The 21,527-nt window shown below is 40.8% G+C and overlaps 1 protein-coding gene across 2 annotated transcripts in view; it reads left to right on the top strand.

Annotated features, from left to right (window-relative positions):
* Positions 1 to 21,527, top strand: part of PLA2G6 (phospholipase A2 group VI) — an 80,378-nt gene that overhangs the window by 43,319 nt on the left and 15,532 nt on the right. For both annotated transcript variants that reach the window (XM_018571043.1, XM_018571042.1), the window contains exons 8-16: positions 1,603 to 1,711; positions 3,445 to 3,576; positions 6,783 to 6,873; positions 7,485 to 7,648; positions 10,659 to 10,809; positions 16,063 to 16,199; positions 19,224 to 19,378; positions 19,679 to 19,846; positions 20,725 to 20,798. In XM_018571043.1, the coding sequence (XP_018426545.1) occupies positions 1,603 to 1,711; positions 3,445 to 3,576; positions 6,783 to 6,873; positions 7,485 to 7,648; positions 10,659 to 10,809; positions 16,063 to 16,199; positions 19,224 to 19,378; positions 19,679 to 19,846; positions 20,725 to 20,798 (1,181 nt within the window). The remainder of the gene's footprint in view (positions 1 to 1,602; positions 1,712 to 3,444; positions 3,577 to 6,782; positions 6,874 to 7,484; positions 7,649 to 10,658; positions 10,810 to 16,062; positions 16,200 to 19,223; positions 19,379 to 19,678; positions 19,847 to 20,724; positions 20,799 to 21,527) is intronic.

The following is a 21,527-nucleotide window of genomic DNA, read 5'->3' as shown; positions in this document are numbered from 1 at the left end:
ACGGTTGGTGAATTTTGTATATAATGTACAAATGATATGATATGCATCAGACGTTATTATGTGGAATTCTATAGTTGTCATACTAGTTAAGGCCACTTGGTGGCACAGCTGGTCTTCTGGGGATTTGATATCTTTATTTTTTTACATTTATGGGCGATGGTGTTTATCGTATGTGTTTTCTTTTATTCGTAGATAGATGCACTCACATAAGCTTTATCACAGTCAGAAAATGATAAAGGAAATATGTACCTAGAGACATATGTAGGCTGTTATGCTGAGCCAAAGGCATTTATTGTGTATTTAAAATCAATTACATTTTTTATAGGAAAGGGTTTAGAACTTCTGTTTGGTTTTTTTGCTGTCTCTGTCCCCACTGGTGACACTCATTCACTCTGTTTGATCTAGATTTTCACCGGAACTGATAGTGAGGGAAAATCTAAACTGTTGAGTTGTCACTGGGACAAAATTAGAGGGAAATTTTGCAATGGGTAAACTTGTTCTAGTAACAACTGTCTAAGGCCTGGTTCACACTGAGCATTTTGTAGCGCTTTTTCTGCACTAACAAAACGCTCAAAAAATATGCCCCAAAAAATTCCATTAATTTCTATGGCCCTGTTCACATCTGTGCGTTTTGTCACAACAAGCAAAATGCCTGTCACTGGAAAAAATACATGAGCTCATAAGCTTTTATTTTGGGCATATAACAGCTTGTTCTTGCCCCATAGACTCAATAAGAAATGCTTGAAAATTCGTGTTTGCTGTATTTTTGTGCATGTTTTACGCACGTTTGCTCATTAACATAAATTAGTTTCAATCTGCTCACAAAAATGCACAACCAGATTTATGCACTTAAAACGTTCAAAAAGCGCACAAAACGTGCATCAAAATCGTGGTAGAAATGCGCAAAAACACTGTCGTCAAGGTGTGAACCCAGCCTAAGAAAGGATATCTCTACTTTGGAGAGAACTTCTCTTAGGGCTTGTTCACACCAAATGCAGCCCAGATCTGCACACACGTTTTTGCCGTGTTTTTGATGCGTTCCAGGCCGTTTACCCTAGAATGGACTTTCAGTGAGTTCCAGGGCGTTTGCATGCATTTGTAATGCGTTGCATGCGTTCCAGATCTTTCCAGAGCAGGAAAAATAGGGCATGCTGCAGTTTTTTTTACATGCTCTGGAACTGAACGCTCCGGTGTGAACCAGAGCCCAAAATACAATTGGAATACATTGGATGCAGTTTTGATCCGGTCTGTAACTGCTCTGCTCTGCTCCTGGAACGCGCTTGGTGTGAACAAGGCCTTACTTCCATCTGTGTTTTGAGACAGGAAGTTATGGAGAATCTTCCCAATCAGAGAAAAAAAAATCAGGGGTTTTAACCTTACCCTATCCAAAATGAAAAAAAGTTTGGAGTCCCTAACCTACAAGTATGTCTGCATGCTTGTTGAAGGTCTTTGAAACCAGAGACAGCCAATCAGCTATGATTTCCAGAAAAAGTTCAATGTTGTATGTTGTTAATCAAATGTTTTTGTGCATTAGTTTCATTGTATATAGGTCAAAGTTCATGGTTTTCCATGTTATTAAGTGTATCTATATTCTTCCTGCAGAAGGATCATCTGGAGCTAATTAAAGCTCTCATAGTTTTTGGGGCCAATGTGGAGCAGCCGAACGACTTTGGGGAGACACCAGGACTTATGGCAGCCCGGTCCAGCAAAGGTGTTAAATCTCACATTCTGAAGTGACAGTTTATATCCACAAGGAAATGAGTGGAAGAAAGAATGTTCCTGGAGCACTCCCTCGTCTTTAGGACACTCCTTTTTTCTTATAATATGTCACATAAACAGCAATAACTTAAAGTGTACTTCCACTTTTGCAGCCATATGTTTGTTTTGCAGATGTTTGTTTTGTGTTCCCATTCACTCATCATACCTAAAATATATATATTTTTAAATATTTCTTACTTTTTAGATTTGTCATTGGAGAAAGCCTTTGTGTGGATTCCAAGCTACTCTGAGCAGTTTGAAAATAGAGGGTCAAACTGAAGGACAGACTGAGCCTCCTCTCATTAACATTCAATGCTTCTAAGTTTTTAACCCTTTTTTTTTCCGGACAGACTGTGTTTAAATCTAGTTTCATCTAGATTAAACTGATAATGAAATCTGTTACCACAGTACAGACAAGGTTAATTCGAGTAAACATAGCTTCCCATAGCCCCCTCCTTAACATTACATAGTGAATTGATAAGATGTAATAAACATAAAATAGGTGTTATCCCAACTTGGCTGCAAAGGTGGAAATACATTTTAAGCCACCCTGAGCGTAATATAACATGGGTCTTTGCAAATAGAATAATATAATCATATACAGTAAATACGGCACCAACAGGGATTAGTACATGCCAGATAACTAGTTTCTGGTTGCTTGAGAGGTAATAGTGACTCCCAACCCCGCCCACCAGAGCAGCGGCAAGGAGAGAGAAAATTCCCTCCAGTGAGTGGGGTTTCAATAGCCAACCTGCTATTGGCTATTTCAAATTGCAAAAGACAATAGCAGGCTGTCTGTTGAAACCCCACCTACTGAGCAGACCTGAGAGTGGTCCACTCCTCTGCTCAGTGGGCGGGCATAATAGCCAGCCTGCTCTTGGCTATTGCAATCTGAAATAGCCAAGAGCAGGCTGGCTATTTCTCCACATCGTTTACATTCAGCTGCCGACTGCGGAATCTAGCCGTCGGTCGGCAGCAAAATGTTAACAAAGAATTTTTAGTGTGCACCAAGCAACTGTCAACTTTTTAATGCACGTCAAGCTTTTTTTTACCGGTTGGCTGGATGCTTTGTTTATGCTTCTAGATGCGTTAAATGACACATGTACATGCATATGCGTTTAGATGCATCAGGTACCAAGCTAGCTTCAAGCTATCCTAGCTTCAAACCGCGTTTATATGCGTTTACATGTGTTTTGATGTGTTTAGAACTTAAAATTGTTTCCTAGGTGCACCCGACTTCTATTTTAAATGCAGGTAAACTGACTACAGATAAAAACATTTAAATGCAAAGTGTGGCTAGATCCTTTGGAAATCATAAGTTGCATATATATGGTTTAGTAGACAGATTGGCATCAAAACACTGAAGAAACCTGCAAGGTAAAGTATATTATGAGTGGAGTATTTGCTCAGAGCAGCTTTATAGATGGGTAAAACTCATCGATACTCCATACTCATCGATACTTATCTCATTGATAAAAACATGACGAAATGCCAGATGTACCAGTTTTATTTTTATATAAGCCGTTAGTGTCTTGTTTGCACAAGGTATCCCAATACACCAGATTCAGTTTTCACATTGTATAGTGCCAGTACTATAGCTGTTATAAATTGCTTCTTCTTTGCAGTAGTGTGCTAGTTCATCCTCCAGCAAATGATTCCTGTTTCTCCCCTCCCCCCTTTTTAAAGGATCTAATCGCAAGGTTCTGCTCGACATGCTTTATAACGTAGGAGCACAGCGCTGTTTTCCCCCTGATACCCAGCTTCCGCCAGCTGCCTCCTGTCCTACAGCGCCCCCCATGGACACAAGTAGCGGCATAGGTAACCTGCCCTCCCTCCTGCAAACAAGATCTTCTGTACTTTATCTCACCTTTGGAGCTCTTCAGGGACAAGTAGAAGAAATAACAAATTTATGGTAAAATTGTATAATGAAATTCTATTAATGGGATGATCCCGAGCGCTCCAAAAAAGTGGATGAAGTAATAGCTAGGTTCTTTTCTCACTTTTCCTTGTGCAAACTTTACCTTTCTGTGTAAATTTCCACAGCTCCTTTTTTTTCCTCCAGGTGTCACTTTATTTTCTTCAACCTGCAATATGGGAATCATTTATTTTCTTGCACTCACGTTCCTTCTCTTTTCCATGACCTGTCTGTGCAGTCAAGTGTGTATGTATATGAGGTTTGATGCAATGATGCTATTTTTTTGTTAAAGTGGGATTTTAACCAAGCCTTTTTTTTAATACTTTGGATAGAGAGTGGAAGGGTTTAACCTTGTCAGGGTTTCATTGCTGTCTGTGTGTCCATTGGAGAGGTTTCCCTTCACTTTCTAGCCAAGACACAACAGCAAGAGAGAGATGAAATCTTCCCGAGTGATGACATATCCATCCTTTGACAGTTGTCCTCCAAATAAGTGTCCCCATTGGCAGGTTCCTTCTCAACTCCTGTTCTGGTGACGTCTCAGAGCGTTAGAATTTCCCTCACTTTCTGCTGCATTACATTTGGCAACTAGGACAGTAAAAAATTACAGTGAGTCTCCTAAACAGGAACACAATAAGAACCTGACAGAGTTTAGCCCATCCATTCTCTGCTAAAAACTACAAAAAAGTTTTGGCTGGAGTTCCTTTTTAAAGATCTAGACATTTCTCTTCATATGACAGCAGATTAGGAAGTCTGAGCACAGTGTCAGTTTTGATATGCATTCTTTAAGCGAATGTATCATATTTTTGCATGTTTTTTCTTAATTATGTTGAGGACCCTAAAATATTATTTTTAAAAATATATAAAATATGTATAATCCGCGCTTATGGCTATAGGTAAAATTAAATAAAAAAAATATAATATAAAAAATATATATATATATCAATAATAATAAAATAAAAAAAAATAATAAAAAATAAAAAGCTGCTGCGCTCAGGACACTGAGGTCAAATAGTATATAGATGGGTGTGACCCCGAGCACTGCACACCCATCTATATATTATTTGTAAAAATGTTTTAATGCGTTTTCTTGGATAAATATGACATTTTATATATAAATATTTCATATTTACATTTCCAGAAGGGGGAACTTCAGCCTTGTTTTTCCTCATGATTGCCAGGCTAGTTTTAGCTGCTTTGCTAAAAAAAGACTATGGTTGCAAAAGCTCAAGCACACATGTATACATGAGACAAAGTAGTGACTGAATGAGACAAAGTAGTGACTTGCCTCCCCCTCCCTTCCTGCTCTGATAAGACAACCATAAAGAGATCCAGTTAGAGTCTTAAAGAAAATAGATTCTGCTGTGTTTTCTTTCCTGAAAATCTAAAATGCTCTTCAACATCAGTTTTATTGGTCCACCCTGTACTAAATGTTGGGTTTTAGGGGATAAAGTACCTGGTTATGGGCTAGGTTTAAAGGTGAACTATGAGGTGAGTGCTTTTCACTCACCTCATAGTTCTAGCCGACCTGTGACAATGAGACTGTCACAGGTCGGCTCAGTAGATCGGGAGGTGAGCGAACACATACCGGCGTTCGCTCACCTCTCGTTCCTGTCACGGCTCTCTGCCATGACAGGGGAGGGGCTGGATTCCCCCCTCCCCGCTCCGATCCGCCAGCGCTGACTGGCGGAACGGACGGAGAGAGGGCGGGTACAGCTGGCTCTGCCTCTAGATAGGCAGAGCCAGCTGTCAGTCACGCAGCTGGGAGGATTCCTGCACAATTGTCGGGATCCGCTTCAGCTGCGGCGTCTCAGTATACCGCGAGCAGCAGCTCACGGTATACTGCGGCGTCTCCTTATACCGTGAGCTAGAGCTCGTGGTATACTGAGCCTAGGGTGACGGGAGGATGCTAGTTTGTGTCCTCCCGTTACCCTAAGGAGAACTATGGGGAAAAGACTTAACCCCATAGTTCTCCTTTAAGGGTTGATACTAAGGGCTGGATGAAGTATTAGGGCTTGGATGAAGGAAGGGTTAAATGTAAGGAATAGTCTAAGGCTTCAGGCTTCACACTGTGTGAATGTGCGTTTTGGGATTCCTGAGGCAGGAACCTACAAATTTCTGCGGCAGGACTTCCAAAGATGCCATGTAATAGAGGCTGCTGTCACCCGTTTAAGTTAATGACCCGGTTACATAGTGTGAATGTAGCGTAAATGGCAGGATTTGGTATCAGGTTTTTGGTGTGGGGGGGCTGGGGCTCTTTTTTTTAGCACTCGTTTTCGATGTGGAAAGCCCCATTTTAAGTACTCCCAGACGCCAAGTTCTTGGGGCTGAAAACCGTCATATCAGTGCTGTGCAATTAGAGAACTCTACTCAAATGCGCCTGCTTCAGTGAACAGTACAGGTATAAGATTAAGCTACATGGATACATATACACATACTAGACCTTATTTATCACAAAGTTTGAAAAGGAATAGCAACCAGATATTTATATCAGGGGATTTGATTCGGTGGGGTAAACATTAAAACAGTACTTCATCTAGATACTTTGATAAATAAAGTAATCTATGGCTGATTGGGTGAAAAGCTAACAAATTGAACACTGACTCCTTGAGAAGAAAATGGAGAACAAGAGGGCCACACTCGAAGTAGCAGTACTACTGCTGTGCAGCAAACTTAAGCATTGTGTCACAATACAGTCAAAATAACAAACTTTCTATAGCCTTCCATCAATTCATATTTGCATTTCTACCCGTGTAACTAGACTGATTTTTCAGCTAGTGACCCACAGTTTTTGCAGTAGCACACACATACATTTTACAGCTCTTAGTTGCAGCTCCAATGTGAATATTCTTACTCCTTATTCTGTAGTATCCAGCATCCCCCTACTAGCTGTCGTAGACCATTCTAGACTAATCTAAACTGGCTTCCAATAGAGTAGTACGAAAAAGAGTATGTAAGTGAGTATGAATGTGTGAACTCCTTTCTACCTTCTCTTTTTTGTTGCTGAAATAGCTCTTGGACTTTATTAAATGCATTTCTTGTTGGTGTTTCCGTCTTCTTTATTGTCTTCAATCTTTGCCATGAAATAAACTAGCCTGTAATTCTTACCCAGGATTCCAGGACCTAATCTATGTTTCCACTGCACTAAGCAGCATGCTGGCATCACGGGACACCGTGGATTTCATGGAAGATGGCCTGAGAGTGTAAGTCATCCATCAGCTTTAAAATATCCTGCAGGATGTATGGCTTTGTGTACAAAAACTGTAGAAGAGAGAAAGCAGAGCTGTTGTCAACAGCAGATGCTTATTTTTGCTTGCACTTAAATTATATACCAGAAGTATTACTAGTTGGTAATATTTTTTCCATTAGTTTTCACACCTGTGGTCCAGCATCCCCCTGGGGGATGGGGTTCCCTTAGCATAAAAAGGAGGCTATGTCCTTTTCCAGGGCACATAACTCAGAAAAACATTACTGCTTTTTTTAATAGAAAGTAGCATGTTATCTCCTGTTTTTTAAGAATGATAAAGGAAAGGCATTACTATTATCTATAAACAAAAACATATTATCCCAAAGTTAATGGGATGGTGTAAATAAAAGACTGCATGCTAAGATATAATACGAGCATAGGTCACATTATCTTTAAATGTTTTAACGTACTACGATCTTTATAATGTTGTATAGACTTAATCAAGTAGAAATGTGTAAGAAAAATATATGGTCAGTATGTGTATTTTTCTGTTTTATAGTGTGCTATGCATAGTATAAATTAACACATTTATGGCAGAGTGGTTATCTTGACTTTTCTTACCTGCAGACATGACAGACTCCTATGTTTGGATGGTGGTGGCATCCGTGGACTGGTTCTTATTCAGTTGCTTATTGCCATAGAGAAGACTGCAGGGCGACCCATCCGGGAGCTCTTTGATTGGGTCTCTGGCACCAGCACAGGAGGTATCTTGGCACTGGCTATAGTGCATGGTAAGTTAAACACTTCTGCCTCCAGTTTCTACATACAGTATATGTATGTATATTCCAAACCGCTTGTAATCGAATCACATAGAGTTACATGCGGAGTACCGCTTACAGATGCACAGCGTTGTTCAGTGCAATAGAACTTAATGAGCTCATAGTACAAACCAGAATTGAGCATTAAATAATTGAATGGAACTGTAAGCACATAGGGCAATACTAACAGTATCCAATAAGAAACCATCTTTTATTGCTTTAATTGGTTAAAATAAAGTGGTTGCTAAGGGTTACTGCATTTTGCTAGCCGCGTGTTTTATGATTTTTGCATTACAATCTTACTTTGTGTGATTTGAAAATATGATTGTCCATAGTCAGGCATGCAAGAGAATAGTTTAATCCGATCATTATTAAAAAGGATTGTATCTAATTAGTCCTTGCATCCAAAGATTCTGTATAAGCACACTCAGCATCACAGAGAAAATCACAAGGAACTACACAATTACATTCTACACAATGCAATCCAGCTGGGTCAAACTAGAACATTTGACAACACTTTTGGTTTATAAAGATGTATAAATGTCATCTTACTGCATTATGTGTGTACCTACATTCCTTAAAATGTCTGTACACTTTACCCTAAATGCAGCGGGTTGCATCAGATGTAATATGTGGGAACCTTCACAGTTTTCTGCCTCTTTAGATTCTCATACATTTATGTAACATGCTACCTCTTTTTCCACATGGGTGATGGTGAGCATGAGAGGATTGAAGGAAGCTTGTAAAATCTTGTAAGACATTCATATACTTGGACTATAATTTTCTAACTTAAATTATCCAGTCATGTGAAAAGTACATTTGTACTAATTTAATCTGCACATGTTTGGATAATTAAAGTAAATATTAACACAATCTATTCTGTGAAAATTCTTTACTCCTTTAGTTAATCAGCCTCACTGTTCTAAGGCTTTTTATGTACCAACATTTAACTGCCAATCAACATCTGATGTACATGAGCCCATGTGCCAATTAATGTAAGGACAGGCAGGGAACACCTAAGTTTGAAGAAAAGAAAATTATTCTGGTTAGTGTGCTTTTATAGCTCAGTGAAAAGCATATATAGGACTATATGAGTAAGTTAAAATGCACTTGTCTCGAGAGAAGTATGGAACCATTACTGACCTTCTTCTGATAAGGTCTGTTGGCTTCTCTGTCTGGCTTCAACACTTCTGAGTTACAGATTAGGAACATGCAACAAATAAGTAAGAAAAAGTCAGAATTCCTTCATAATTCACTTGTTCCAGGTCAGTGACTAAGAAGGTATTGAAACCAAAGCATCAACATGACAGCCAGGCATTTTCAGAAGGAAACTTTCACAATGATACTTTTCATATTTCTGTCAAGACAGTGGCCATTTTTTGTGGATCCAGTCAGGACGGCTGTTATCTCTCACTTTCAAAGCTTTCATTCAGCTCTGGAGAGTACCATTGTGCTGTTTCAATGGCAGAGCACACCTTTACAGTATCATGCAAACTTGCCTGTTTTAGAATTTTTACTGCTTCTGGAAGTCACACTTAAATGGCTAAAGTGCCTGAAGAATTTGGACTCCTGGTCCCCAGGCCTCTACATCAATGTTCCCCAACCCCCGGTCCGCAAACCGGTACCGGTCCGCGGATCAAATGGTACCGGGCCGCACAGTCTCAGTGCGGTCCGGTCATGCAATATATGGCAGTGCACGGTCCCGGTGTTCGAACACCGGGGCCCCCGCACTGCCGACGGGCTTCACAGTGAGGGGGCGGGTCCTGTGACTCACCTCCCCTCCTGGCCGCGTCTATAGTAACAGGCGGCGGGAGTGGAGGTGAGTCACAGGAGACGTGTGTGTGTGTGTGTGTGTGTCACACGCCCCGCCCCTGCAGTGAGTGCACACATCGACACATGGCTGCTGCTCCTGGAAGGGTGAGTCTGAGCGGGGGAAGGTGTCTTACATCATGTCATTAGACGTGGATTATAATGGGGAATATTACACTGTAATGTTCCCTATTATAATCTATTTCTCTGATTAAATGATTACAGGTAGGCATGTGATCTATCAAAGTTTGAGACTACGTTAGAATGTGTGACCAGTGACGTGGTCACACATTTTAACGTAATCTCGCCCAGTTTTTCGGTGGTGGAATAGGTGAAGAATTCCAACGCTTTCATTTTTTGGTGTAACTGTATTTTATTTTGAAGGCATTTTTAAATACAATTAAATTAAAATTATTAAATCAAAACAATATAAAATATAAACAATCAACGTCCCCCCCTCAGCAGGCCACAGTAAAATTATCAAACGTTGTCCGGTCCGCGGCGATAAAAAGGTTGGGGAGCACTGCTCTACATCACTGCTGGTCACAATAGTGCCATATGGACACATAATGAACCCACACGCTTGGTAGGGGACTAGTAATCTGACAGTCCTGAAAGTGGGGTGGATGAAGAGGTCTTCTCTTGAAGAGAGCAAATTTCATTCTTAGGGCACCAAAGCTCTTGAAGAGAGCAAAGCTCATTCTCAGAGCAAAGATCAGCAGTGTGGGCAGCAGGACTAGGTAGGCTAGGTTTAAACCCCTGTCTGGTTTTTACTGCTGTCTGTTTGAGAGATTTCCCCTCACTTACAGTCCCATTGACAACAGTTTCACTGGATAGGAAGTGAGGGAAAATCTCTAGCAGCAACACAGACACAAATAAAAATTCCTTAAAAAAAGTAGAGTAGAGGCCAGGTGAAACTGTTGTCACAGGGGAAACAGTCTAACAGAGCTCCAAATAGCAGTAAAAAAAAACATTAGTAATTCTAATCAGGACAGGAAAGTAAAAAGATGACCACCTTAGAGCCTGCAAGCCAGCAATGGCAGCTTTCTTATTTCCGTTTTCACAGGTTCTTTTTAAATGGTGGCTGGATTTGAGCCCCCCGTTTAACCTGTTTGGAATTTCCTGCTGTTTATTGGGTATTTCTGATTGAATATTCAATGTTGTGTCCTGACAGGAAAGCCCATGGAATACCTCCGCTGTTTATACTTCCGCATGAAAAATGAAGTTTTCTGTGGTTCACGCCCATATGAGTCTGCCCCTCTGGAGGAATTTCTTAAAAAGGAATTTGGAGAACAAACTAAGATGACAGATGTGATGTACCCTAAGTAAGTTTTCCAATTTGCTGCATGCATGCTAAACTTATATATGTCTGCTCTTCCCTTGTTTCCTGACTTCTACATCAAAGGTGATTGGTAGTTATGTTTATGTTTTCCCTATTTATTATATGAGGGACTAGAAAAAGAAAGTAAGAGTATTGCATGTTAACATGATGATGATCTTTTATCCAGCCAGCAGGTGGCGTTCTGGTCTTTTATTACTCTCCATATAGCACACGTTGCAGAAATACTGTTGTCAACAGAGCTGGATGGGTCAAGGTTACATTTCTTTCACAAAAGAGTTTAAAAGAAAAATAACAAAGCATACAGTAGGCAATACAAGGTTAGGGTAAAGACGATAATGAAAACAAAATAAAAATACAAGAAGGTCAAAAGACTCAGAACATGACTATGATTATCTAATGATCCGCACTCAGAAATCCCTAGTGAGGGCCTAGGGTTTAAGGGATAAAAACATGTGTGATAATTACAGGGCTTGTGGCTTGTACGTAATTGAGCATGTGCAGTAAAATCGCATTAGAAGCTAAAATAAATACTTCCACTCCAGAGCATAACTAGGAGGGGATAAGATGGAAGATGGAACCCAAGAAATTTCAACAAAAAACTAGTAATTGAACGAGATCAAAGTTACTTCTGCTATGATCATAGGGCGATCACGCTCACAGTAGATTACAGAAAAGAAAGGCAGGTTGGTTTGAAAAGAACATTAAACTTCAAACAGGCTAGCTTCAACAAGCTGCAATCCTTAATGCATGATATCAAATGGGAGCAACTATTTATAACAAAGAACGCAGAGGCTAACTGGACTTGCTTTAACCACTTGATGACCAGGGTGTTAAACCCCCTTCCTGGCCAGGCCATTTTTCAGTATTTAGCGCTGCGGTACTTTGACTGACATTTATTCCGTCATGCAATGCTGTACCGACGGTTGTGCGACGCAGGGGGCACAACCGGCGGGAAATTTAAAAGTTAAAAATAGAAAAGAAAAAATACTGACATAATCAGACCGCCAAGGAGGTTAAGGGCCCTAAAATTATTGCTTGCACTCTGACGTTCACGGTGATATGTAACATGTATGGCGTAATCATTGTTTTCGCATGGAGGATGCACATTGTCATTATACAAGCGATCGGTCCGCTATAGAGCGGCCCAAACGCTTGTATGTCACAGTCGTTACCGGCTGTTAATATAATTTTTAGGGATATTATTTGTTTTGCTTGCACGGGCTATCTAGCACGTGAGCAGAAAAAAATAAATCACATAAATACACGTCCACCCACCAGGAAGCGCCTGCCGTCAGAACCTGTATTTACAATGGGTGAACGGCAAGTTGTTAAAACATAATTATAAAACTATATAACCTTAAAAATTATAAAATGAATGCTTATGTCCTGCATCTCTGGATGTTCCACTTTTTACTTGCAATGAATGAAATTACCTTTTGTTAATCACTTTTCTACCAGCAACATTTACAAACAATGGCTCTCAGCAAAGGTTTACATCTTACAAGCAGACTGTCGGTTTTTAGATTAATCTGTTCTTGATCAGCTTCAGTGGTGTCCAGAGGTGACTTTAGGGGTTTAATAGACCCCTGATATCACCTTAAAGAGGACCTGTCATGTCAAATATCCTGTCACATAGAGGGCACTATACATGATTTGTTGTACAGATAGTGTCAATTAACTTTACACATGTTCCTAGAGTGGCAAAAGACAACCATTGCTGAAACCACATGTGCAATGACCTAGTTGCCATCTTCAAAATGATTGTACCTTAAAAGAATTTGTGATATAGATGAGGCCAGTGTGTTTGAACACATACTAAAGTTAAGCATTTCAAATTTTGTTTTTTTATTATTATTATGATGCATTTAAATCCATTTCCCAGGACCAAGAAGCCTTTGTGTGTTTCTGTATATGTATGTCTTAACAGAAGTTTTTCATTCACACAGTGGAAACGAGGTGTCAATTAGATGGAATGAAATGCATCTCATCTCCAAGGTTATGTTGATGTGGGTGTGATAAGCTTGTAGTTGTTATAACTTTTCAACACTTGTCAAATCCCCCCAACAAGATCAGTAGAAAGACAGGTCACCAGCACTCAAAATAATTTAAATAGATGCGTCCTTTTTAATGGACGATTATGTCACAATGATCAACAAAGCCGACGTTTCAGGGCCGCGCAGGGTCCCTTCTTCAAGGCAGAACGATGTAACCGCAACAAGATAAGCAAACACTTGTGCATTTGTCAGCCAGCGTGTTTTATGGAGTGTTTCAATTGCACTGCTCCTTTCATTTCAGTGTCTTTTGCCTACTGGGAGAGCATTGAGAGGGTGGATACACATGAACACACTGGCGGAACTACCAGGGTCGCAGCGGTCGCACGACCGGGCCCTGGTGTTCTGCCACTTGGGGGGGGGGCTAGCGAGGAAGAAGAGCCCCCCCAGAGAGTGCCGCTCCTTTCCTGCCGCACAGCCGCCCGCATCGTGTACGGGCAGCTGTTGCGGCAGGAGAATATGCTGCAGGCACCGCCTGGCAGCACATTCTGCTGTGTGAGGACTCGACCCTCTTAGCCGCGCCCCCTGACCGGGGAGAGAGGAGACGAGGAAGAGGGCCCTGCTCAAGAAGGACGGTGGGATTCTGTAGTGCTGACTTCTATTATAATATATTGCTGGGACTTGTAGTCCCGCATAACTGCACCAACTATGTAGGACTACAAGTCCCAGCAATGCATTATATTTTTAAGTAGGGATACACAAGTGTTAATACTGGGCATTTTCACGAGTACTTATACTTGTGAAAATGCCCTGATACTAAACGCAGATACCGCTGTTCTGTCGAGAACGCCGATGTAGTCGAATTTGCCGACCTCAGCATCTGCGCTTGCACAGACCACTGTTATCGAGGAAACCAGGATTTATTCACAAAGTATCTTGTTTAAATTGTTAATTGTGACTGTTAATATTATTCCTTCCATCATTCACTGCCACCCATCACTGCCATGGACGGTATATTACTAACAGTCACAATTAACAATTACAAACGAATACTTTGTAAATAAATGGCGGTTTCCTCGGTAATCCCATCTTTACGTAAGCGCAGATACTGGGTCAGCGTTCTCGACAGAACACCGCACTAAAATTTTAAACAAGCGGCTGCCCGAGGCCCTGCGCTTGCTGGGGACCTCGGCAGCCTTCCTGTTAACCATGCAGTGCCATGGCGGTTGGGGGGGGCCTTTATGGTTTCTTGCACCGGGGCCCTGAAGGTTCCAGTTACGCCTCTGCATGAACACATTATTTAGCAATAATGGTGTATTACAAATTAAATCCCAGAGCAATCCATGGTTTGCAAGCTGTGCTGTTTTTCATGTTAATGTCTTTTATTCTTGTTACCACAGTTGTTTTTACCGCAGACATCGACGGTTTCTTAAATTTAGCAAACCTATCAATAACACTAGTTAGCCTGTACAGTAAACCTAGACCAGTCCACAAGTAAAAAAAAATGGTCATGTGAAATACAAAGTCTCTTTGCAGGAGCCCTCTACTTGGCTCATTCATGAGACCTGGTGGTTAGCGAAATGAGAGGGAGGATGTTTTGTCTAGGTACCAACACCGCCCTACCCTCCAGAATAAAACTGCATGAAACTCTTACAATGGAGTAAACAGTGAAATACTTAAGGTTCCTGAAAATTATAGTCAACAGCCTTTTCTATGTATGGCACATGACCATACCAGGGTCACTGAAAAAGAGGTGAATCCATGTTCAAACAGAGCCTCTTATTAAATGCTTAAATAATAATCTCCTTGGACCCTCTGGATGTGTTCACATGATCAGTGCCTTGGCAGAGTTCATATGATTGAGAAGAGAATTCATGAGCACCAGTTTATTCCTGAGAAAGCAGCACTTTAGTCCCAGTGATAGGTGATCTAATGAATTACTTCCCCAGCATTCAGAGATTATCGCAGGATACCCATTAGATTATTGGTGCAGACCCATTCTTAAATCGCCTGCCTTTTTTTGTGCATGCATGGAATGGTCACTGAAAGCAGGACTGGCAATCTCTAAAGCAGAAGCAAATGAAAAGTGACACTGGTGTTAGAGGAAGGGGAAGCAAAGTTGCCCATCAGTATGGTGAAGAAGGTTCTTTCAGTGATAACTGTTGCACTCAGTGTGTATATTGGCTTGCACATTTTTGGAACTCCAGGCAAATGGCTAAATACCCAGTTAAAATGCATGTACATAAGGTGTACTATTTCACCTGCCAAATGATTTGTAATATTGAATAAGCCATTCTTGTAATCTATACACCTCGGTCAAACTGCACAGCCAGGGAACCTACTCTACTACTTACGGATTCATCTCTACCTCTTTCTTGTGAAGATCTATTGTTCCCAAGATTACCAACCTGCTGACTGGATCGAGTTAATGGTGGCCAAATGTGGAGAAGTTCCATACCAGAATCAGAAAATGTTTGAGAAGAGATACGGATTTAAAAGGAAGAGCAGCAAAGAGAAGGGAAACAACCATGGATTACAGTAAGGCACACATTACAGTATTGGTTTATGTTAAAAAATCCGAGGGTTTAATGTCACTTTAAGCATCAGACATTGTTGATCCAGGGAATATCCGATTGCCTTATGGGATCAGGAAGGAATTTTTGCCCCCCTGTTGGAGCAAATGGAACCATGCTTTATAGGGGTTTTTTTTTTGGCCTTCCTCTGGATCAACAGGGGGTAATTGTGGGCATAGTGTTCTGTTTAGGCTTTTTTTTTTCATATCTCTATAGGTTGAACTGGATGGACATATGTCTTTTTTCAACCTGACTAACTATGTAACTATCTTCTGAAAGTCAGTATTTGCATATGGATGGGCACTCTCACCCCCATGTGACAGTGCTTGGGCTTGACAGTTGGCTGCTCAGGCACCACCAAGCATTTTAAGCCTATCCAAGGTACAGCTCCCTGGCCCCAGTGTAGCCTGGCATAGCCTAGCAGAAGATAGAACTTCAGTTGCTAGGCTGAAGTGTGTACTATGTGGATGGGCACAATAAGCACTCCCCAAATTACTTGCTGTATACTGTAGCTTGGCAATAGGAACATGAAGGAATGGGTAAAACAGTGCACCCTCAGATTTCTGATTCCTGTCGGAACAAGGAGCATGAGCATGCCCTACTTTGCCTCACTTTCAGATTCATGTTACGCCAACACAATCACTTTAGTTTGCTGTTTATGTTTCTCTGCAGGGTCATGGTAACTAGTACAATGTCAGATAGGCATCCAGCTGAGCTGCATCTGTTCCGAAACTATGTTCCACCCGAAACTGGCCGAGATCCAACATTCAAGAGTGTTGCCACTTTCCGTCCTGTGACGAGGCCAGAAGGTAAACCCACACAAGTCTCATGTATACACTTTTTTTTACAATACTAACATTCATTTTTCATCTTTCGGTGTAACAAAACTGTAAGAGTGGTGAGAGAGGCAATACTTGATGAAGATCAGTGTGTTTTCATCCTTATTAATCATGTAGCTGAATCACGTGTTAAAGTTAAAGCAGAACTCCAGACAAAAGTATTCTTTACCCTTTCAGTAGGGTTACCCCCGCACTGAAAGGTTTAAGTGCTCGTTTTTGTGTAGGTGCTAAAAAGAAAAGTTATACTCATTCGAACAGTGGAGCCGGCTAGCGGTTACTCTGGTCCCTGAAGCCCCCTTTTCGCTGCAGCGATGGTATGTCCCTCGACGTCCTCACGTCCTATACATTGTGTATAGAACATGATGACTCATGGAACCTTCGACAGCTGCAGTGGAGGGGGAGTGAGGCTCCAGGGACCGGTCTAAGAGCAAGGCGGCTCCGAGGATAAGGTGAGTATAACTTTTTTTAGCACTTAGACAAAAATTAGCACTTAACCCTTGCAGTGAGTGGTAGTCCCACTGTAAGGATTAAGAACACTTTTGCGTGGAGTTCTGCTTTAAAGCAAAATGTATATTGAACAGTATAGATAATAAAACCTTCATAAGTTTGCAAAACAAGAACATTAAGTGGACTTGTGTTGTCTTTGTTAGTGCTGCAGTTGTTTATAAAGATTTTGCACATTTTTTTTTCAGTTGTAGGTTTTATTTTGAGGGGGGGCATAAATGCTCTATGTGCTAGCTGTTAATGGAAACTCAGGTTAGTACACCGTTTCCTTGCTTTTTCTTTGTACTCTTCCATTCAGGTCTCTGTGGAAGCTAAAAATGACACCATTAAAATTCCTTTTATTCTTTTTTTAAAGATGTGGGCCTGGTACATACTCAGTTTCCTTTTTAACTTCTACGGTTCTCCACTGCCCCTTACATGGGATTGCATGGGAAGTACCATACACTGTTTTATTAGGCCTAGTAATTCTGGAAAGTTATATGGCTAAGTTGCTTAAATAAAGCAATATGAAAAAGGTAAATGACTGGGTTTTGGCAACAGCAGCTAGTGAGAGTTTGGACGTCATTTTTCTGTGTTTTATCTTTCTCCTTTTTTCCTCATTATATACATTTGTTTGTATTGATTCTGATACAGTAAACTAGCAGTGGTGACATTTAGGTAAACTACTTAAATCATTTATTTTGACATATGATTTGGTGCAGTGGAAACCTACTAAATGATTTATGTTTCTTCAAATCTATCACTTACAAAGTGTTAATGTCAGTGATGGAAATAGAAAACGAGTTCCTAGAAAAGCAGTTAGCTGCACTCTATGCATATTGGTTCAAGTCTTGTCTCCTTCAATGAACAAAAAGAAATACTGAAATTGACAGGCTTTTGCCAACAAAAGTCTTTATTCTTTGTGTGTGTGTCTCTTTTTCTGTTAGGGATCCACCGATATCGTTTTTTCGGTATAGAGTACAAGTATTTTTTTTTCCGGTACTCGCCAACACCGAATACTGATACCGAATTCCTTTTAAGTATGTCGGGAGGCGTGTAACGACTCGCGGCCCTGCTTCCTGACTAGCCGGGAAGCCATCTTAATGCTCCCTCGTCACCAGGTGAGGAGAAAGCATGGAGCCGGCTTTCTGGCCAATCAGGAAGCTGGGAAGCGGATAATGACTCGCCGCCCGGCTACCTGACCAATCAGTAAGCCAGGTGGAGAGTGATTGGCCGGGCAGCTGGCTCCACGCTCCCTTGTCACCAAGTGCATGGAGCCGGCTTCCCGGCCAATCTGAAAGCCGGGCGGCGTGTACTGATTCACCTTCCGGCATCTTGATAAGCATCGGGGGCATTTGGGCGAGCACTCGCCCAAATACTCGGTATTGGCACCGATACCCATAATAGTATCGGTATTGGTGCATCCTAGTTTCTGTGGTCTTGGTATATAAATGAGAAGTTCCTTCTGGAATAGGGAATTGTGAGGTTCATTGTTCTTGGAATGGAAACATTAGTTTAATTAATAAACTTGGTAGTCTGCTGCCTCCACTGAATTGATGGTGTCTCCATTTTACTTTGGCAAATGCTGCATAAAGTACACATTCCATAAGAGCAGTCTGCTACTGCTGACCTCTCCTTCGGAAAATGCCAGCTCATGGCTGTCATGCTGATGATTCATTGAATTACCTCTTGAGTCACTCACCTGGAACAAGCATAGAGATGACGAAGGAGGAAATTTGCATAGTATATGGCCAGCTTAAGCTAATCACCCCTATGAAATGAAGATTAATAGAGACAGAGCTGTTTGAAGTCCAGCCTGAGTGGCAACCATGACTCCCTCTATAGATAAAGTAGAGTGAACGTAGCCACCCAGATGGCGTGTTATTCACAGGATTACCAAGTTAAAATAAAGGGAACAAGCCTAAAAAAAGAAAACTAATGCAGTCACCACATCTAACAACTGGTAAGCTGCAATATACTACATTTTAATTTTGGGATTTAGATATGCTTTAACTTAAAAATCTGTGAAAAGCAATAAATATAAAATGCTTGTTAGGATCCATGATTGCTCCTTAAACCATCATGTAAAGACCTTTGTGTTTTGCATCAATATATTTACTTATCACCTGCAGGTGAAGAGGTTGAGGGAGATGGGAGCTTAGAGCTGTCCTGGGAAGGTATGACTAGAGTGTCCCTCTAGCTTCACTCTATTGTTACACTGCTTGGACATATGCCAGATGCAGAATGCTCTTCTAATGTCGCTTTAGATCTAGACTTGCCACATTCAACCCAATTCCACTAATTAGCTTCCAGTTCTCAGATAGACCATATAGAGACCAGATAGACTTCTATAGACCATTAGTTTCTAGTGCAGTGCTTGCTTAATATGAAATATATCTAAATGTTCCCGTGTACTAATAATACTATGGGTTGTCTCTCTTTCTTTCTGTGATTCTTTCTTTTTTGTATGTCTTGTTTTCCTTCTTTCTCCCTTTTCTATTCTGCTTAAAGAGCAACTGGTGTGGCGTGCGGCTCGTTCCAGTGGTGCTGCTCCAACATACTTTCGTCCTATGGGCCGTTTCCTGGATGGTGGGTTGCTTTCCAATAATCCCACCCTAGATGCCATGGCTGAGATCCATGACTACAACACATGCTTGAAGCGTCAGGTGAGAACGCCTTTCTACTAGATTAGAGTAACAGGTGCATTTAAACAAAGACTTCTTTTAGAGCTTTAGCCACTAGGCTTACTGCATCAAGCATTGTGACATTGCTAATTGTATCCAGTCTAGCTTGTTTTGACTGTTGAGAAATATATCAAATGAGGTACATGAATCAAGTTTAATATATTGTATGTGGCATCTTGGCCTTGTATTCAGGAAATGTTTAAAAAGGAAATCCGTCATGTTATAGCCTTCTAAAATATAAAAAGAAGAATTTCATATCCCTCTTTTCTTTCTTCTTTGCAGGGTAAAAGTGCACAGATTAAGAAATTAGGTGCGGTGGTTTCACTGGGCACTGGGAAGCCTCCCCAAATTCAGGTCAGCTCTGTTGACGTGTTCAGACCATCTAACCCTTGGGAGGTAATGAAGACTGTGGTTGGAGCAAGAGAACTAGGCAAGATGGTGGTGGATTGTGTATGTATCAATCACTTAGTGCCTTTCTATTGTATTTGATTTATACTCTTGAAAAAGTAAATATTATTATGTTGTGCTTATGGATTTAATAAATATTTACAGTTTTATTCATAGCAACCAACCAGATGAATTAGTGTAGTCAGACCAATAGCTTTTGATTTGTTGTTGTGGTTTACTGCATTGCTTTATTCTTTGCTAAAGTGAACCAAAAAAAGCTGGCGGTAATAGTGCTAAAATGAAGGCACTTCTCTTAATTTTCCTGTGTCCTTGTTGAGTCGTTTGAGTTTTAAGTCCATGCTCTACATAGGGCCTCAACTTCTCCAAGCGATTACTGCGAAGATGGTGTAGGGTTTAATGTTGGCCTACAGAACATACAAGGCCCGGTTTACAGCCTCAGTCAGGGATCCATGGGGCTCCAAAGTCACACAATAACTGACTAACACAGATACTTTCAGGTAAGACATGGAGCCCATACTCCAGCACTCGTTCCCTTAGGCCAGGTGTGGTCTAACATAGGTGGCCTTAAGTGCAGACCCTGACATGTCCGGAGACCCACACAATAGCTTAGGTTTTTGTAAATGTGCTATTATTATTAAATAGTAATAAAGGTGTAAAAACACATTTTCTATCTTTTTTGGACAAATCAATGCTCTTCTAGTGACAAAGCCACTAGGGTGCAGTGTGCAGTCCGTTGTACTCCAGGTCTGGAGTATAGTGGTGCTTTTAAGTATATGGGGACTAAACATGTTATACTAAAATGAGAGCAGCTTGTTAAAGAACAAATAATTTGCTGTAGAAATTTCTGTTTTCATATGTTCTCAGCATAATGAATTAACAAATAACATTAAAAAACAATTTGTTTCCTGCTGTTCTGCCAGTGTACAGATTCAGATGGTCCAGCTGTCAATAAAGCTCGAGCGTGGTGTGAAATGATAGATGTCCATTATTTCAGGTGAGCATCCCGTAGTCTGTGTGTGTTGCTCTTTGAGGGAGAAGTTTCAAAAGAGTCATAGAGAGCTGAGCAAGCACATTTTAGATTATTATAAGTAATTATGATGCCTGTTGGTTAGACGGCATGATGCATTGCACTGAGGGATGCAGAGGCCATTCTCTGACTATGTAGCTGAAAGCTGCTGTGGGGGCATCTCTAGGTGTCTGCATGTGACTTGTATTGTTAGTTTGAACTGCTTAAAATAGGACATAGATTTTCTGTAAGGTACAATAAATATTAGGTGGTAAACTCTGACAGTTGCATGATATCTATTTGTAGCTTTAATGCAAACGGTGGCTGTAGACAGATCCAAATGAAATTGCTGTTTTCTTCTCTAAGCTACTACTTACACCTGAGGGTTAAACCCAATAACAGGAATTTAATATTTCTTGATTGTACATCACAGTATACACGGAGCTTATTGTTTAATGGATGATTTATGCAGCTACATTTGAGTAAGTGAACACTGGCAATCAATCAATTATGAAAGACAGCACTGTATAACCCTCCACTCATAGCTTGCCTCAGTTTTTTTCTAGTGTCCTTAGGTGATGGACACCTTTTCTCTGCTCTGAGAGAAGTACATCCTTCCTCCTATTTCTATTGGAGATTCTTCTAGAAAGTTTTCCCTAATGCTGCTCATAGCCACTGCGGCACCTAACAGCAGGAGCAGGGGCGGACTGACAACAC

Source organism: Nanorana parkeri, unplaced genomic scaffold (assembly GCF_000935625.1).
Source record: "Nanorana parkeri isolate BGI_ZX_2015 unplaced genomic scaffold, ASM93562v1 scaffold1659, whole genome shotgun sequence".
Classification (NCBI taxonomy): Eukaryota; Metazoa; Chordata; class Amphibia; order Anura; family Dicroglossidae; genus Nanorana; species Nanorana parkeri.
Note: the sequence above shows the minus strand (reverse complement) of the source record. Positions and strands in the feature narration are given on the sequence as shown.